Source organism: Calliopsis andreniformis, chromosome 12, assembly GCF_051401765.1.
Source record: "Calliopsis andreniformis isolate RMS-2024a chromosome 12, iyCalAndr_principal, whole genome shotgun sequence".
Lineage (NCBI taxonomy): Eukaryota > Metazoa > Arthropoda > Insecta > Hymenoptera > Andrenidae > Calliopsis > Calliopsis andreniformis.
The window spans coordinates 20,146,410-20,164,276 of record NC_135073.1 but is presented as its reverse complement, the minus strand read 5'-3'; the positions used below and the strand labels follow the sequence as shown (position 1 = coordinate 20,164,276).

Genomic DNA, 17,867 nt, shown 5'->3' with positions numbered 1-17,867 from the left:
TGTAGTAAAAAAATTATCATCTGTGAAGCGAAAAGTAGGCACAGGGGTAAAAGGAGGAAGAGGGGGAGGAGGGGGTGGAGGGGGAGGAGGAGGAGAAGGAGGAAGAGAAGAAGGTGGAAGAGGTGGTAGAGGAGGAAGAAAAGAAGGCGAAGAAACAGGAGGGAAAGGTGGTGAAGGAAAAAAATAGAATAAGGGTGAAATCGAATAGAAGAAGGTGTATGTATACAGTAAAGTAAGAAAAAGTAAAATAAGTCCGGAAAACAGTAGAACGAGCAAGAGCAAGAAGCACCCAAGTAGACAAAGGAGTGTGTGAGAAGAAATCGCTAGGATTAAATAAAAGAGCCTCGTGACGGAGGGGCTTCGCACGGCCCTGGCGCGACTGCGGCACTGCGCCCCCACGGGGGGTTCTCTGCCAAACTCACCGAATCCTCCCTCCACTCCGGAACACAAGAATCACGTGAGTAGCAAACTAAATGAAATGTAGTACAATAGAATAAGAGAAACTGGGATAAATGGGAATGAAACTTATAATTGGTGGTTAATTTCTATTGCGATTAGGGATGTCTGGATGGTCGCGGGTCGAGTCGCAGAAGCGGTGGCAGCTCGCGGGGTAATGGGACCAATTCGGCGAGAGTCGAATCGGAACCGCAGCCGCAGTCGCAGTCGCAGTCGCAGTCGCAAGCGTCGCATTCACCTGGGGCCACACATCGACACAATGGCACTGAAAATTCGCGGGAAACTGATCTGTTGTCTCACGCAGCCTCTGCGCTCCGAAGGTTACACTTTAAAAGTGCTGGCGGAAGTCGGAGTTGTCGTGCTGTTCCAAAAGTTGTCGTCATGGGTTCAAGTACTGCTTCCGAAACTACGATCAACACTAGTACCGATAGTGCCAACACGATGCTCACAATGGTAAAATGATTGACGATTAATGGTTGAACATAGAACGAATAAGGAGAAATTCAATCTAATTGCATTATTCTATTGTAGGTGACAACAACCGATGGTGAACAGCCCGACGATAGTTTCGATTTAGTGGACATACCGTCGGAAATGTCACCTCCTGCTTCATTAACAACAGCTCCGACGTCTGAATCAATTCCTCCACCGCCGCCACCGCCACCGCCGCCGCCTCCACCTCCACCACCACCAGTTACAGATACAAAAGCATCCGAATCGTACACCTTATCGTCTATCAGTGTACCATCGGAGATTACTGCCTCTCTGGATATTAGAGCGTCGAGTACTTCAAATCTTCTCGAGGAAACCGAAACAATACTCACTGCCACCACTGCTCTCAATGAAATCAGAGTAGCCGTTTCTGGAAGGACTCCACCTCTTCCGGATCTTCGAGCGACTGACTTCTTCAGGTTCGTATAGAATACAGTTACGCAGATACTACTTTCTCCGTCCCTTTTCTGCCTTTTTCCGTCTTTTTTGCCTCTGCCTAGTCCGTCAATATAAGCCATAAGTAGATATGTCTTTTTTTCGTTCTTTCTTTCTTGTTTTCTTCCTTCCTTCCTTTCTTCCTTCCGTTGCTTGTTTGTTTCTTTCTTTCTTTATTTCTTCTTTCCTTCCTTTCTTTCTTTCTTTCTTTCTTTCTTTCTTTCTTTCTTTCTTTCTCTTTGCCCGTCGTTCTTGTAGTACGCCAGTGAGAGGTTCTATAGACGCCGGTCAGCCGGATCCAGATGCTTTAAATCCTGTATTAACGCTAATCGTCGGCAAAACGCAAGAGGGTGGCAGTAGTATCGATCGATCTTCTGATCGATCAAACAACTCTCCACCTATCGACAGCAAACACGAAGAAAGGAAACCTAGCGTGAACGTTACGACGAATCCTTTGGATATATCGTTGGTAGGAGGTCGCATATCCAACGACGGATCGTCCAATGGTCCGACTAGGACCGGTGTTAGTAAATCTCGAGGAAGAGCCGCTGGTAAGTACATCAAATCTATCAAGCCGTGATACCAATACTTTAGCGAGGACGCGTTTACGCAACATTTTGATAGGGTTGATTCATTTGGTAATTCCTACATTGTTTATTTGTTTATTTCGAGCAAACTTTTTGCTTGATCGTTACTACTTGATTACGGGATTACGGGAGATACGGAAGCCACGAGAGATACGAGTGAAAAACTGACTGAGAGATTAAAAATGAAACATGTAGAAATTAAAGACAGAAAGTGAAATGCATACGTATATACATACAAATGAAAGGGCAGGCGGACGTGTAGAGAGAACTGTTCGAAAGACGAAGGACGTGTTGTTCTCGCTAAAAAATCAATTGTTATTGTTTTCTTTCAGAATCTCATCCCCTCGTTTCGACCATTCATTCATGGGTCAGGCTCTTTTTCCCGTTTTGCGCAATAGGTATACAGTTGATTGTGTTCGAGTTGTGCTTCGAGATCTTTAATGAAACTGAGAGATCACCGTGCAATTTCACTCAATACCGAAACAGGAGGAGAGTTACCGATCGTCAAAATCTTTGAACTATAAGTAATGGATATTGTAGTGAAACGTTGCCCTATGTTGTCTGCCGACATAAGTACTTATAATATTCATTGATTCGACACAGTCGGTGGTTTCTCGGTTCGCGCTACACTTGTCTATAGTCCGTGAAACGCACTTCGCGATTACATTCGTTTCTATTTCTTACCTTACATCGTGGTTCATTTACTAGTATACTTATTACATAGTATACATACGTACTTATGACAATTTAGCTACCTTCATTAGCGTTTTACGTTCGACTTGCTGCAACTTTTTCCGTTAAGTTTTGATATCCCATTTCTCCTCTCCCTTTACGTTTTTGTTGTTTCTCTCAAAAACGATTCGGTAACTTCCCCCCCACCCTCCATCTCTAGCCTTATCCCTGTCTCTTGTGTTCATACGCTTGCTCGCTAGCTTGCTCTGTTATCCTCCTTCCTCCCCGTTCTTTCTTTCTCATTCACCGTTTCTTATCCATCATCTGGTTGCTCCTCTTCTCGATAATGATGCTGATACTTTACAATACCTACATATTATTTTACGACATGTCGCAACTCTTCGTAGGTAACATTTGAGAATACCGCTGAAATACATAACGATCAATAAATAATTGCTATCCATGAGAAGATGGAAAATTACGGAAGAACGTTCAGGGATATTTTTCGAGGAGAGGAGAGTCATTAGTTCTTTTGTAACCCAACCGACATCTCGTTGCGTCGGCATATTGTCTCAAAATTTAACAAATTCGTGCGTTTTAGTTTTTAAGAGCGCATGTTTTGTCAATACATATTTCCTATTAGTTGCTATTAGTTTGAGCGACTTGGTAGCGATAGCGCTTCGTTTGCCACTGCAGTTTCCGACAAAATTTGTCGCCCTTTATCTCGAACAAAACAATTCTCACTTATCATTGCGGATCATTTTCTTTCCGCTGCCGAAATGCACGATCTCTATGAGCAACACCGGTCTCTTATTTTCTATTTGTCCAAGCTCTCCTTCTCTCCATTCATTTTTTTCACGTTCTCGTTTCTTTCGCATTTATCGTTGATATCTGCTCTGTCTTCTCCTCTCCTACCTTTCTTTCTTGAATACATTCTAAATATAATCGATTCAAATCAAACGGCGACACTATGGCCAATTGTCTGTCTCTGTTACTTCTGTCGAAAAATGCGAATATTTTCAAAATGTCAACGGAAGGAAGGAAAATCAGAGAGCCGAGGGAAGGAGACTGCTACACGAGAAAAGAATAGAAAAGAAAAGAAAAGAATAAAAAAGAAATAAAGCGTAATTGCGAGTGGTCGAAAGACATCCTGTAGCATCGTTATGTAAAATCGTCCTTGGAGTTTTACAAATTGTTCGCACACAGGGCGCGGCGGTTTTTACTTGGAAAGAAACGCACCTCGTATGTAAAGCTTTTAGCATCTCCTAAAAAAAATTCTCTCGACACCATGCGTTTGTCAATTGAGTCGAGAGCAATTTCAATCTCACAACTAAAGTGATTCTTTTGATGCAGCTATTCATGGATGACTGTAAATGCCATAACAGAAATCGAAAAGCAGAAATGAAAGCGAAAGAAGAAAACGGAAAAGGGATGTCAAATGGTGAAGAATGAAAAAAGGTACGGCGGGAGGTGGGGGGTGGGGGGATAAGAAGTAGGAGGAGAAGGAGGTGGAAGAGGAAAATAACGAATTCAAGGTGGAATGTTCGCATAAGCGAAATCGGTTTCACATTTCTTTATTTAATTGACTGTGCAATCGATTGGTCAGAGAAAAGGGATAAAATAACAAAATAGCAAAGAGAACCGAGAAGATTGGAGTGAAGAGTAGAAATACGGGTTAGAGTAAGAATAACTAAAAATGCTTAAAGAACGAGGGAACGCGAAAACTGTGCTCAGAAGGTAAAAATAAAAGTTATAACGTGAAAAAATAGCGAATCGGTCCTCGGTCCTCGGTGCTCGGAGGTCTTTTGGTAATTCGCAACGTACGCCACAGGCGACACTATAGAACGAAGATAACGGATATTTGCTTTCTAATACCGAAAAGGAGGAAACGCGACTGGAAATAAGAGATCGACACAAGCAGCAACGATCGTGGTTCAACAACCATCTCTCTCTTTGGACGGATCAGCCGGAGCTGCAACAATACTTTTACATCCAGAGGTAGACGTCCGGCGTCGAGAAGAAAATATGAGGCAATTGCTGGATGTTGCAAACACGCTAACACTTCAAGAAATACACGATTTCGAGATGAGGTTCGTTCTTACCTTTCGTTACATTCTTATGTATCTAGATGCAATGGATGGAAGCAAATGACGCATTACACTTCAAAAGCCCGATGCAGAGCGAGCGGTTCTCATTTTCACAGATATGGCAGTCCTCATCATAGCCGATCCCAATCGGTGAAAACTCCTGGCAGTCGTTCGTCGGGCAGGCCGAACTATTTGTGTCTTCCGCAACAAAGATCAAGAGTCGCAAGTATGCCGAACACAGGTGTCGAAGAAGAATATTACAGGCAGAGACATTTCAGTATAACTGCCAAAGGAGTCGTAAACAGGGGAGACTCGTTGAAGAGCCGAAGATCTCGTTCCAACAATAGCGTCGCTTCGAGCAACTCGAGGTGAGATTATCTTAACTTGCATATTTTTTTATACGACTTTCGACAGCAGTAAGTGGTTAACTGAGTCACGATGAAAATGTATTCAACTGCATCCAACTCCATTCAAGAAAATTGAAGACCGGCGGGGGGGGGGGGGGGGGGGGGGGGGGGGGATATATATAAGATTAAGATGTAAAATTCGGATCGTTTCTGTGGTTCTACTCTAAATCGAACGCGTGAGTTTACGTGTGACATATGAATTTAAGCAACGTAGACACACGTGTTGGACCTTAGAGCAGGATCTAACCGCGACGTTCAAACGCATCGGGAGCAATCTCAGTCCCTCCTGGCAATCACCGATTCGAGGTACAACCAAGGTATTCAGGTATCGTCAGTTGCAATTGAAATAGATAATAAAACTACAAAAATAGAATAGCGAGTAAAAAAAACAAAAACAACACCGGTTTTTCAAACTCACGCGACGCGACGGCGTATTATTTATTTCACACTTCTTTCTTTCCTTCTGTTTTTCATCCTTTTGTCGCTCTCTTTCGGGGACTGGCTTTCAACGGTGGTACAGTACGGAACATCTAACGGCTTCGTACCCTGGTTCGGCACGGAATTCGGCAGCTGGCTCGTTGGCAAGTTCCCGCGAAAGTAGTGCATCACAGGGACCAACACCGTATCGCGTTCTCATGTTAGGAGCTCCAGCTGTAGGGAAAAGCTCGCTGGTTTCCCAATTCATGACTTCTGAATATCTCCACGCTTATGACACTTCTATCGGTAAGTTACTATCGTTGTCACGTATCGCTGCTGTGTCTATGCAGTGCGTAGCCTTTCTTTTCATATTTCTCTCTTTTCATCATCAAACGCGCTGCGCCTTACATTTTTCCATTACAGATGATGAATCCGGTGAAAAAACTGTTAGCGTACTTCTAGCCGGTGAAGAATCCGAATTGACATTTATCGATCATTCTTGCGCTGAAATGACAGTAAGTAAATACCACAAAGTTCATATAATTCAAGCGTCACACTGAAATCATTTACTATTCGAGCCTCCCCGAGCTCTTTTCGCTAATACAGCTCATTGACATAGAATCCACTACGTGTTGCGCAGTGTCAACAATTCAAACATTTCTTTTCGGTTTCTATCAGTAATACTAGGTAATCACTAATGAACATTTTTTCATCGTGATAAAGACACACGCGTAAAAAGCAACATTCCTCTGTTCACTTATTTTTTTACTCAGTATTTACTAGATACTCATTTCAGTTCTATTGGATCTAGTTCTATCTACCGATAACGTAAAAAATGTAAAAAAGCAGAAACTCGCGGTTGAACGCGCAACGGTTGATCACTTATCGTAAACGGTAAGCGCGTTAGATCTGAACTCAGTGAAGCATTGTGAGCAGCGATTGACGATTATCGAGCTATAACATTCGGTCAACCATGAAAAGGTGCGACAATCGATACAACCGTCTACCACATTTTTTCAATTTTTTTCTTCTTTTAAATTTAAAACACAAAATATTCCTACTATACTGTGTATTATATTCGTAAAATACTGCTGTATTACTATGTTGACTGAGCCAAAATCAAATGAATAAATTAAGCTAGAGCTACGCGGCTAGGTAAAGATATTTGTTCGCTTAACTCGGTACTTAGTAGATATTAAATTGTTGTTCGCCATCTTTGTGTATGTTTACAATTGCAATATGAATATGCTCCATTTTTCTATTATAGCCAGAAACTTGTATAGCAACGTACGAACCGCATGCATACTGTGTCGTATACTCAACGACCGATCGAGCTTCGGTACGTGTAGCCGAAGAGGTTCTGCAAACTCTTTGGCGCAGCGACCATGTATCGGCTCGAGCGGTAATCCTGGTTGGAAATAAAGTTGACCTCGTTCGCAGTCGATTGGTTTCGACTGAAGGTAAGAGGCCGATTCAGTCCCCTGCTCTCGCAGCTTGTCAACGGATAAATTTGGTTACAACAACCTTGAAGTTAACGTGCGCTACATATTTCGCGCACTTTCTTTCTGCAATATTGCTTCAAGTCAAAATCGTTTTCACGTATAAGAATCGTTAATAGATACAGTCGAGATCGATGATCCATCCGTTGCGTTCTGGAATACCCCCCTTCCCAAGTAGCCGAGACCATCATCACTTGGATGATGGTAGTAAATTTAGTAGCTTATCAAAATAAGTACGTATTATTCATGTCCTAGAAGAAGTCCCATGGGAAGCATTGCTCCTACTACTTTTCAGGGGGCTTCTTGTGAGACACGAATAGTACATCGATCTGGAATGTGTCAACAAATTATTTTACTTTGCCCTATTCCAGAAGGAAAATCTATGGCAACATCCTACGACTGCAAATTTATCGAAACATCCGTTGGAATAAATCACAACGTGGACGAACTTCTTGTTGGGTTACTGACGCAAATTCGCTTGAAGCTTGAGAATCCTGAAAGAACGAGGGACCTCTTTCGGAAAAGGTCACGAAAAAATCGTAGTAAATCACCTTTAGGATCTTGCTCAGAAAATAATTCGCCGAAAAAATATCGCGGCAGTCGTACAAGTACAAGTTTGAAGGTACGAAACTTATTGGGTAAAGTGTGGGCGAGAGATAGCAAATCGAAAAGTTGTGAGAACTTACACGTTCTTTAATTCTAATTGCAATGTCCCTCTCCACTCTACCATTTGTTTCTGTTGTTTACAATAATACTTCCGATTCCATTCTTCTAATTTCATTTATCTTTGCCTTTCTTGTTCACGTTTTTCGTCAATCTACGATCCGGTTCATTTGTACAATCGTGCGAACAACAGCTTTGAGTTTCGCGTCGCTGGGACCATAACTTCCTCCAATGATTCGCAAGCCCCATCCTTTTCGTCAGATATTTACATTTTTCGTCCTATTACCTTTATTCTTGAACACTTTTACAAACAAAAGCTTACGGAAAGTAAAAAACGATTCAGTGTTTTAAAATTGATATTGTTACTACTGCTACACGAACGATGTTCGTCGTTACAAACCTGAAGTGTTGGAAAGAAATAGATAACCACAGTATGACCATGCTTTTTACCCAGAAATATTTGCATTTTAAACATAATTACATGACTTACCTCAAAAATTTGTAAACACCTGACAAATCTTCTTTTACTCGATGAATGTACTCATCGAACAGATAAACGACTACTTAAATACTACAGATCAGTAGGTCGAGTTTACATATTTGTACTAAAATGAACGTAAACGCCGAAAAAGCATGAATACACACGAAGTGTAGATATATGTTCGTAAATACATATGTGGATCGATTATGAGTATATGTATGTATAAGAACCATACAGGTATATTTGAACGCAAGCACATGCACGCAATATCCATATTTACGCATGTTCGTACATATTCACGTAAGCATACCATTAATTTTGATTGGATCAATTGCGATCTAAATTCCTAGTTACATCCACTTATTAAATTTTCCTTTCTACCCAATACGTGGTGGCTTATATAAAAATACTATAGGTACATATAAAACTGATCGTGTTTAACCATAGTAGAAATAGCTAGTTATAGCAGTCGAATTGAATTGGCACTCGTTTCAATGTGCCGTATTTATCTCGTCAACATCAAGAAAAGAAAAAGATAACCTGCCCCCCCCCCCCTCTCTCTCTCTCTCTCTCTCCCTCCCTCTCTCTCTGTCGGTCTTTCTTTCTTTATCTGTCTTCCAAATCTGCACACGTAATTATATCTCCTTCCCTGTTTATTAGGATGCAAATTACAAAGTCACTTGCTAACACATTTTTAATTTTACACTAGATATATCGTTGTCCTATCGTAAATATAAATCAGATAAATCAGTTAGTCATGTCTTCAAGAATCATATACACATAAATGATGCGTAGTTAAAGGTAACTACTCAATTTTATTATATGATAAAAAGGAGTCGATGGATTTAGCGCAATAGTTAGTTATTCAATTGATAAGTGTGAACTTGCACAGAAATGTAAATAATTTTAACACATCATATTTTTTGATCATATTTTCTCCAAATTGGCCCTCACTATTAGAAAAATGTTTATCCTTTTGTACTCATTGTTGTGCAAAACTTATCGCCTCATTCAATTATATTTATCGGACGTTCATGCAATAATCTTTGTACTCATTAGATACTAAAGTCGATTCATTGTTTTGATAGTTTTGATGTTTTTAGTCCGACATGAAACTCTAGTAGCATAGAATGTTCTGCGAAAGTATGAAATTTCTCTATGGACTTGCGACATTCTTTTATAAGTCGTTATATCAATTTAAACCGGTGTTTTACAACGTGTCATGCTGTCCACGCGTATTGTATCTATCTTGGATTACGTATACATATGATCACATAAACATCATTATATGTACAGCAGGTATATAATTAATATAGCATGTGCTATATAATAGTAGAAAGGTAAATGAGAGAGAAGTTGAAGTATCTTCGCTAAAACAGCAATATCTTGCAATCTCTTTTTCCACCTCATATGGACATTTTTTTGCAACTTGCGACGACAATGTTACAAAACACTATTGTTACGATAATCTTCAAATTCATTTTTCAATGAATTGAAATGTATCAGAAACCTCGTGAAATTAATTATTAAGCGTTGCATCCGTTTACGAAGAATGATGATTTCTTTGACTCTTAGAACATTAACGCAGTTACTCGTTCGCCAATAGTAGCCTGCCACGTTTCGAAAAACAAAGATATTGTGTCAATAAGAACGTTGTTTCCCAGGTATATGTATGTACCAAACGGTATGTATTATATTTGAGCGCATACGACACTATACTAGTAACTAGGATAGAAAAGAATCGAATGCCTGAAATTTGAAAATCGTTCTCTTTTGTAACGTACGAAGCGAAACAAAACCTTTCTTAGTTACAATTGAGACTGCGAGTCACTCGGCGAGCATACTGGTTAATGCATGGCGATCTTAACACCCGCCCTTTCATCTTTTCAATCTTTAAATTCATTAATGAATAACTGTACACATTATTACAGATGATTACACATGTACACACGCGCACTCATACGTCTTTTCGTCTATATTTTTCGACAAAACCGTCCTCTGCTCTTCTCTTAATCGTGTCATTGGTGAAAGCGGCGACGTTAAACGCTCAAATATATTTCTGTCTTCTTTGTTTGTTATAAACGAAAATTCAGAATGAGGGAGTCATCCAAACAAAAGGACCAAATCGATAATGATTAAGATACGCAGAATAAAGAGAAAGAAACGGCGCAAGACATGCAAAAAGAATTCCCGTTTTGAGAAGAGAACGATGTTCGGTGGTGATTATCCGTCCATCTACGTAAACGTTCAATAATATTGCTTTACAAGCAAGAATCGGGTTCAATTGGAAATGCTCGAGTCAATGTTAAAAAAGGAGCTTTTTCTCGAAGGGACCGAACAGCGTCTTTCGAAAGAACGGGTCATGCATGTTGTATTGAGACAGGAAGGGCAAGACAAAATCAGTTTCGACACGCTTTTTGTTAAATATATATGTGACCAGATACCCGACAACGGATACCTAAATTGCGGACCATAGCCTATCGATCAGGCGATTTCTTCGATCGACGTTATTACATACATATATGTCCTGTACCTGTGCGATGTATTATACGTTTATCACTGTAATATCGTACTGATTTTTTTATCTCTTTTCTTTCTTTAGTGTATCGAATACCATTATGAGCATAATCCTATTATTGGAGAAAGAATTTTTTATTCAATTTTAAATTTTGATGCAAATAATAATTTGCAACTTCACCCTAGTTCTTATCGTATGATAAGCAAGAACGGCGATATCATTGAAAACGCCTACGGGACCGACCGATCGCAACAGTTAGGACATAATTCATTTTTATTTCTATACTTTTGCCTGGACGTATGTATGCATATCCACCCAGTAGATCTGATGAATATTAGAAATATCAGTTTACCGATGTCAGCTCGAAATTAGCCATCAATGAAGTTCTCCAAAATAACACGTATGGCGTCAAAAATTATTTTCATTCTTTTTAGGTTTTCTTTTGTATTTTTTTTATTAGTTAGAAATTACTGAATCGAAAAATAGAGCATCTAATCAAACTCGTTGTTCCTGAAGACAACATCATCAGTTATGGTATTTAATGATCATCGTTACTTTGAGAGATACCGATAGTAACGAATTATTAAATCTTAAATACAAACATCGCAATAGATCGAAAATGCCCGGGAGAAGATATGGTATACATACACATGACACGGAATACATGTACAATATATAATAAGTAAAATAAATACATGCCGTTTCTTTACAATTGATGTGATAGCACGTATATATGTATGTAGATGTACATATGAATGTATATATGGTAAATGTCGTTTTAATTACTTATACATAAGTTTCTACGTAAGGATACAAGATATGTACAAACCACCCGAGGTTATATATAAGCATATGTTTCGTACATACTTACGTATAGTAAGGGTAAGTACAGGTAAACAGTAATAAAAGGTGTACTTAGCTTACTCTAGGTAAATAAGGACTAAGTACTTCGTCTCTGACACATGACACAAGGCTAATTTCAGCGACCTCTATTAATGAATGACAATCAATTTAAGGTTGGTTCTCTAAAGCAGCATTGCTGAACAAAATTGGCACAGATTGTTTTAAAGTGTAAGTACGTACATACATACGTGCCGCGAAGAAAACAGTTTGCTTCTAAACTATACATATACATGCTGTTTCACCCGCTTGTTTTTCTAAATACACTTGCAAAACGAATAACCTACAATCGCTATACAAACATATAGCAAACGGATCCTTTTTAAAGAATATCCATACGGGAAGAGCTAAAAATTGATGTATTTTGATTAAATTATTAAATTATTATCCTTAGTTGCTTCGTGCTACTCAGTTACTTGCGGTTAGGATCTATGACTACATATGTATATACATGATCACTCACATCACCAGAAAAGAACCTAACCTGTGTTCTACATTTCTTTATACATACATATGTGACTTATTTTTGAAATTCCTAATTCATTTCGTTAAATATTTGTAACGACTGTTTTATAAGACAGCAAAGCAAGGTTAATATTTATAATATCATTAAAAGCTTCAAATTAAAATCGTGAAATATACTTTATTTCAGACGAATGTCTTTTGATTCATTCGATACTTGAAATTTATGGACAGTTCGAGAAGCGTGAAAACGAGAAGGGAAAGAAAAGCTTTTGTGTAAAGTGTTAGTGACATACAATTTCATGGATTTGCTGAAATCTTGTTAAATTGAGTGCAAGCTAAGAATTATGGCAAAACCTGATGCACCAAAATTCGTAACTGCAATTTTTCCTTTCAGAGGAAAAAATAACGACGAAGTATGTCATTTCTTACTTTATGCTAAAAAGTATTGTATGGTCCATTTAAATGCGACTGCATTTCTGTTGTGTTTCCGTTTGTAGCTATGCTTTAAAAAAGGAGATGTAATAACAATAACGCAAACGGATGAGGAAGGTTGGTGGGAAGGTACATTGAATGACAAAACTGGTTGGTTTCCATCTAATTATGTGAAAGAGTGCAAGACCCTAGGTATAGATTTTAAAATTAAATAGTGCATAATTAATGTTAGCTCATACATTTTATGCTCACATTTATTTATACTGGAGATGGTGGTCTTTCAACTATTAAGGCGTCACCAGAGAAAATTCTTCAAGAGTTACCTACGCATCATAAGCTTAATCGTGATATCGTATTAAAAGACATTGTTGATTCTGAAAGAGTGAATGTAGCAGAATTGCAGGGATTAATAAATAGTTTTCTACATCCTCTAGAATCGGCCAATATGTAAATATATATATATATATATATATACATATATATATTATTTAGAATACAAAAAGTTACATTACATTTATATTTGTTTAATAGACTAAGCAAAGAGGAATATAAGCAGCTTCTAGGTAATGTGCATGAAATTTTAGAAGCACATCAACGACTATTAGCTAGTTTAGAAGCAGCTATTAGTCAAGGCTGTAGTTCTAAAGTTGGAAACATATTTTTAACACTTGCACCAAGATTGAAATCTATTCATACATCATATTGTGGAAATCATCCACGAGCTGTATGTATTTTGGATCGATATAGGTACGTAGAAAGGGTTTCTTTAATTGTTTATATAAATTTAAAAAAAGTCAATATGTCTAATAAATATTGTTCGATTACAGAGATGAATTAAATAAATTTATGGAAAATGGAGGAGCAATAACACCAGGTATACTAGTGTTAACCACTGGTCTAAGTAAACCGTTTCGAAGACTGGACAAGTACTCTGCCATGCTTCAAGAATTGGAAAGATACACAGAAAAAAATCATCCTGATAGAGGAGATACTCAGCGCAGTATAGTTGTGTACAGAGAAATAGCGGTATGTACATACAAATATAACTTACTGGTTTCGACAAATTTTAATGTACATACGATCGCGCGATATTCTCTATATTACATCTCATAGGAGCGATGCGCATCTATACGAAAGCAACGCGAACTAGCACTTCAAGTGTTAACGAGTGGTATCAAAGGATGGGAAGGAGAGGAATTAAGCACACTCGGAGAAATTCTTTATGTCGGTCCTGTTACGCTAGCAAGCGGAACAACTGGATTAGACCGTCGAGATAGATACTTTGTCCTTTTTCCATCAACTCTTTTAGTGCTTAGTACTAGCCCAAGAATGAGTTCTTTCGTTTACGAAGTATGTTTAAAATCTTTCATCTTTTACAGTCTCTCCATCGTGCGCTCGCGCGTCCTAGAATACATGGATATTTTCTTTTTTTTCGTAGGGAAAACTTCCATTAACGGGCATTAATATCATTCAAAAGGAAAATATCGACGAAATAAGAAATGCTTTTGAAATTACAGGTAAGAATTAATATTGACATTTCGAGTCGAAGATGCGTAAAGAGAAAAATTAAAAAATTGAAAAAACTCAATGCTCCCTCTTATCTTTTCCTTTTTGTTGTCTCGATTCTTCCTTTAGGACCGATGATTGAAAGTATACTCGTTCTGTGTGCCACGAAAGAAGATCAGCAGCGTTGGATCGAACTCTTAATCCAGGAACAAATAACGAACAACAATCTCGTAAAATCATCGACTACGTCACGCGTGAGTTGTAATCTTCCACCGTATACTCGCCTTTCGAAATACTTTGCAAAATTGGTAAAAAGAAAGATTATACGTCCTGAGCTACTGAAGAAGTTACTTTATTTACAATATATTTTGAAGCCGGATTTTAGTAACGTAAAACTGCGAAAGCCTAATATAACAACTTATACCCTTTATCCGATGCGAACAAGTACTCGGTATCGTGAGTCCAGCGACTTCGAAACAAGTTCTCAAAGGAACGAGTCTATGGAGAAGCAACAATCTGTTGGAACGTCAACGTTGCACAAATCTACCTTGACCCTTGACGTAAAGTACGCGTTGGGTGAAGTCGTCGATCTTAGTACCGTAGGAATAGGAAAAGATTCAACGTTAACAGAATTTGCAATCGAACGGAACAGTATACGTGAAGCCAGCAAAAGTTTACCCGGTTCTGTTGCTTTTACCCACATTAAGAACGGTAACTTTGCTGTCGCCGATCGTCAGAAAGAAGAAGGAAGGGCTGGAAACGGTTATCGTATACGTCAATCCCGTTTTGCCAACTTTTCTCTTTCATTTCCAATTGATCGTAACTTCCACAGAGATCGACTTAATAAAATTGGAACGAACTGTTGGAAAAATATAATATTGAACGAAGAACAATCTGCTACCGATACTTCCATACAGCCTCCGACCGCTCGTGTGTGCAACATGGATTGTAAATGCCGTTATTTAATTTGTACTGAACAGAAGTCTGATTTTTGTGTGGATTCTAGTATGCGCTCGTCAGATTCAGGAATGGCTGATAGTTATCGATTAAATTCATCTGAAATTAATTCTTCGTGCAAATCATACACATACGCCAATAATAAGTACGATATTAACGTTTTTACGAAAAATTCGTGCAATGAAAGTGCTAACGATAAGCATAATTTCGAGGATAAGTGCATTTGTACTTCATCGTTCGATTCCAGTCTCAGAGACAGCGCGCATCTATCCGATTTGTCGAAAAATGTATCGAAATATAATACTTTAAATTCGTCGATTTATGATACAACCACCATGAGAGTTGAGAATTTTGACTGTTTGTTGCATGATGCTAATCAAATAGTAAAGGGTGGTGTAGTAATTGAAAATGCAATCGACGCATCTTCGAATATCGAAGATTTGATGCAGAGAAGATTTACACAACCGTTACCGTATGCTCATCAAACCATCGTACGCAAAGTGAAAAGAGTACCAAACATCCAACCAAATTGTCTTACCGACAAAGATGATTACGGCAGAACAAATGAAATCTATACGTCGGGGCTATATGCTCATTGGTGGCTGAAGAAATCTATACCACTTTCTGGATGCACGGACCAACAAGGCAAGCTTCCATGGCATGGCTGTTTCCTTTTTTCATTCGGTTAACATGTTTAATCATTTTGCCATTAATTGTATCTCGCTCATAATAATATAGCTGGTGTATGCTTTCGTTTTACAGCCATGTTGTGTGAAGTAAGCTTTTGCTCTGCCAATATACTAATGCTTATTTCGAGAAACGAATTCAGTATATATATCTATATATCTACCTACCTACCTACCTACCTACCTACCTACCTACCTACCTACCTACCTACCTACCTACCTACCTACCTACCTACCTACCTACCTACCTACCTATCTACCTATCTACCTATCTACCTACCTACATACATACACGTGTAAATAATCGATATAACCGAGCATGTTTATAACTTCTATTTTCTGGCTATACGACCATTCATTTCTCCAATATTCACATTTTCTTAATTTTGCTAGATCTGCAACCAATCGAACGGGAAACAACAGCAACAGCTACGTCCGATCGCGGAACATTCTCCATCTTCAACGATTAAAACACATTGGAGCATTGCCTCGTTACGTCCAGCTCCTCCAGTGTATACCTTAAGGGCATTTGGTAAAACTGAACCCGCTTTGGATTTATCGCGTGTACATCGAGCATGTAATACGAATTGAAGAATTCAAATTGTATATTTTGAAATACATTGTTAATTAGAATAGTATGTTTGCTTGTTCGTAGACGAACGACAATTCGAAGAAGATGCGATTATACTGAAAGTGATTGAGGCTTATTGTGTTTCCGTCAGTGCTAGATTCACCGTACATTCTGGAGAATCGACTCGTAGGTCATCGAATCGTGTTGATTGTTTCTTAATATGGAACGACCTTGAACGAATTTACTAAAATTTACATTTTAGCAGTGTTGGATTATGGTTCTCATAAAACACGTGATAGAACATCTTTGGTACACAACAAGGAAAACTGGGATTTTTGTAGCAACAGGTATACGTTTATACTAAACTGAATCGATTTTCAAACTCTCATTACCATGCATGTGCTAATCTAACTTTTAGGGTACTATCAGAGACTGTCAAAACATTGAAAAATCAAATGACAGACTTGCAATCACAAATGTCTTTATTGACGAAACAGCTGGACGAAGAACGAAGATCGAGACTTTCTTTGGCCGCTACGGTGAAACGTAGTATAGGTGTCGTAGATGGATCTGTGTCTTGAACTTTTCTTTTTTAAATAAATGTAATTACAGTATCGCTGTAACGATTAACAAATATTCATTACTTTTACGTATTTTCTTTGCTCTTTGCACCAAAATATGCGACCTGTGACATTTAACAATAGGAATGTTTCTAGAACAATCAACGTTCTATAGTACAATTCTGTAAACAAAATGTAATAAGGGACAAATAGGTCCTTAATTATTCGAATCGCTCCTTGCCCATTACTTTCAGTGTTCGAGGAAGTAGTTTTAAGAATGCTATAACTTTATAGATATTTTATGTATTTAGAGTCATTCGTTGTATACAAACATAGAATTAAGTGAATAGGCATAACTTCTGCAAAATTCTGATATCTTGTAGTTCAAAATGGCAGAATAAAAAATATGATTTCTTGATAAATTGTTCACATATAAAATGCATTCCATGCACTCATCTTGGTTTGTTTTTAATACGCTCGAGTTCATTTACTCTACTTCGTGCGTGTTCCAATCTATGCCATGCCATTTGTAAAACCTTTTGACTCGCGTAACCAGATCCTTCGTGCGGTTGTCCTAGAAAATATCAATTCAGATTGAGATTCAAAAAGTAGACAAGATAATCCTTTAAAACAATTAAGGGCTGATAACCTTTACCTGTCGAAACTTGGGTCAAATAATTGATTTGTTCGCTTAATTTGGATTCCACGTGACCTAAGGTTTTTAAAAACTGTTGCGTTTGTGCTTCAGCTTGTTTTAGACTAGATTTTTCTTTGCTAAGCTCCACGAAAGCTTGTCCTAGACGTAGGTAGTACAATTTACATATTTTGTAATAGTCGAAGAGTCAACGGTTGCGTTTCACGTCGCAGTTGAAATTAAAGAAACATTCATCACCTGCACTTTGGAGACATACGATAATATCCTTCTCGATCGTTTCTAAAATTTGGATTCTCTCCATCGGTGGTGTCATTGCGTTAAATAATTTGTACACCACGTTTACTCGTTGGTTTACGTATAATTGAAGAAATCAATAATGATCCGCCACCGCCCCCCACCACCATGCTATTAACAACAACTA

The 17,867-nt window shown here is 38.4% G+C and overlaps 3 protein-coding genes across 8 annotated transcripts; 2 read left to right on the top strand and 1 right to left on the bottom strand.

Annotated features, from left to right (window-relative positions):
* The first annotated feature begins 564 nt into the window (after positions 1 to 564).
* On the top strand, positions 565 to 10,152 carry LOC143186179 (uncharacterized). 3 transcript variants are annotated; one of them, XM_076389681.1, is made up of 10 exons: positions 691 to 909; positions 988 to 1,367; positions 1,642 to 1,934; positions 2,303 to 2,368; positions 4,525 to 4,732; positions 4,846 to 5,097; positions 5,657 to 5,859; positions 5,977 to 6,068; positions 6,821 to 7,013; positions 7,424 to 10,152. In XM_076389681.1, the coding sequence occupies exons 1-10, from the start codon at positions 838 to 840 to the stop codon at positions 7,747 to 7,749; spliced, it is 2,085 nt and encodes a 694-aa protein (XP_076245796.1). In that variant the 5' UTR covers positions 691 to 837; the 3' UTR covers positions 7,750 to 10,152. The 3 variants fall into 3 exon arrangements, with proteins under 3 accessions (XP_076245797.1, XP_076245796.1, XP_076245795.1); XM_076389682.1 differs by having other exon boundaries at positions 565 to 909; positions 5,657 to 6,068; XM_076389680.1 differs by lacking the exon at positions 2,303 to 2,368 and having other exon boundaries at positions 5,657 to 6,068.
* Positions 10,153 to 12,286: 2,134 nt separating this feature from the next.
* Positions 12,287 to 17,213, top strand: Rtgef (Rho-type guanine nucleotide exchange factor). 4 transcript variants are annotated; one of them, XM_076389687.1, is made up of 12 exons: positions 12,287 to 12,492; positions 12,577 to 12,703; positions 12,781 to 12,958; positions 13,043 to 13,258; positions 13,339 to 13,537; positions 13,625 to 13,861; positions 13,950 to 14,028; positions 14,147 to 14,271; positions 16,054 to 16,192; positions 16,316 to 16,417; positions 16,497 to 16,578; positions 16,650 to 17,213. In XM_076389687.1, the coding sequence occupies exons 1-12, from the start codon at positions 12,424 to 12,426 to the stop codon at positions 16,810 to 16,812; spliced, it is 1,716 nt and encodes a 571-aa protein (XP_076245802.1). In that variant the 5' UTR covers positions 12,287 to 12,423; the 3' UTR covers positions 16,813 to 17,213. The 4 variants fall into 4 exon arrangements, with proteins under 4 accessions (XP_076245802.1, XP_076245801.1, XP_076245799.1 ...); XM_076389686.1 differs by having other exon boundaries at positions 16,494 to 16,578; XM_076389684.1 differs by having other exon boundaries at positions 16,054 to 16,237.
* Med11 (mediator complex subunit 11) lies at positions 16,696 to 17,852 on the bottom strand. The gene is made up of 3 exons (XM_076389688.1): positions 17,684 to 17,852; positions 17,447 to 17,587; positions 16,696 to 17,365 (listed from the first exon to the last, which is right to left on the bottom strand). The coding sequence occupies exons 1-3, from the start codon at positions 17,757 to 17,759 to the stop codon at positions 17,244 to 17,246; spliced, it is 339 nt and encodes a 112-aa protein (XP_076245803.1). The 5' UTR covers positions 17,760 to 17,852; the 3' UTR covers positions 16,696 to 17,243.
* Between the last annotated feature and the right edge of the window lie 15 nt (positions 17,853 to 17,867).

Bases quoted from the DNA above. Each gene is read 5' to 3' on its own strand.
- LOC143186179 (XM_076389682.1), top strand. From the start codon at position 838: ATGGGTTCAAGTACTGCTTCCGAAACTACGATCAACACTAGTACCGAT. The intron at 1,368-1,641 runs GTTCGTATAGAA...TCGTTCTTGTAG, and splicing joins CGAGCGACTGACTTCTTCAG to TACGCCAGTGAGAGGTTCTA. The intron at 1,935-2,302 runs GTAAGTACATCA...GTTTTCTTTCAG, and splicing joins ATCTCGAGGAAGAGCCGCTG to AATCTCATCCCCTCGTTTCG.
- Rtgef (XM_076389683.1), top strand. From the start codon at position 12,424: ATGGCAAAACCTGATGCACCAAAATTCGTAACTGCAATTTTTCCTTTC. The intron at 13,259-13,338 runs GTACGTAGAAAG...GTTCGATTACAG, and splicing joins TGTATTTTGGATCGATATAG to AGATGAATTAAATAAATTTA. The intron at 13,538-13,624 runs GTATGTACATAC...TACATCTCATAG, and splicing joins TTGTGTACAGAGAAATAGCG to GAGCGATGCGCATCTATACG.
- Med11 (XM_076389688.1), bottom strand. From the start codon at position 17,759: ATGACACCACCGATGGAGAGAATCCAAATTTTAGAAACGATCGAGAAG. The intron at 17,588-17,683 runs GTGATGAATGTT...ACCTACGTCTAG, and splicing joins CGTATGTCTCCAAAGTGCAG to GACAAGCTTTCGTGGAGCTT. The intron at 17,366-17,446 runs GTAAAGGTTATC...GATATTTTCTAG, and splicing joins TTTGACCCAAGTTTCGACAG to GACAACCGCACGAAGGATCT.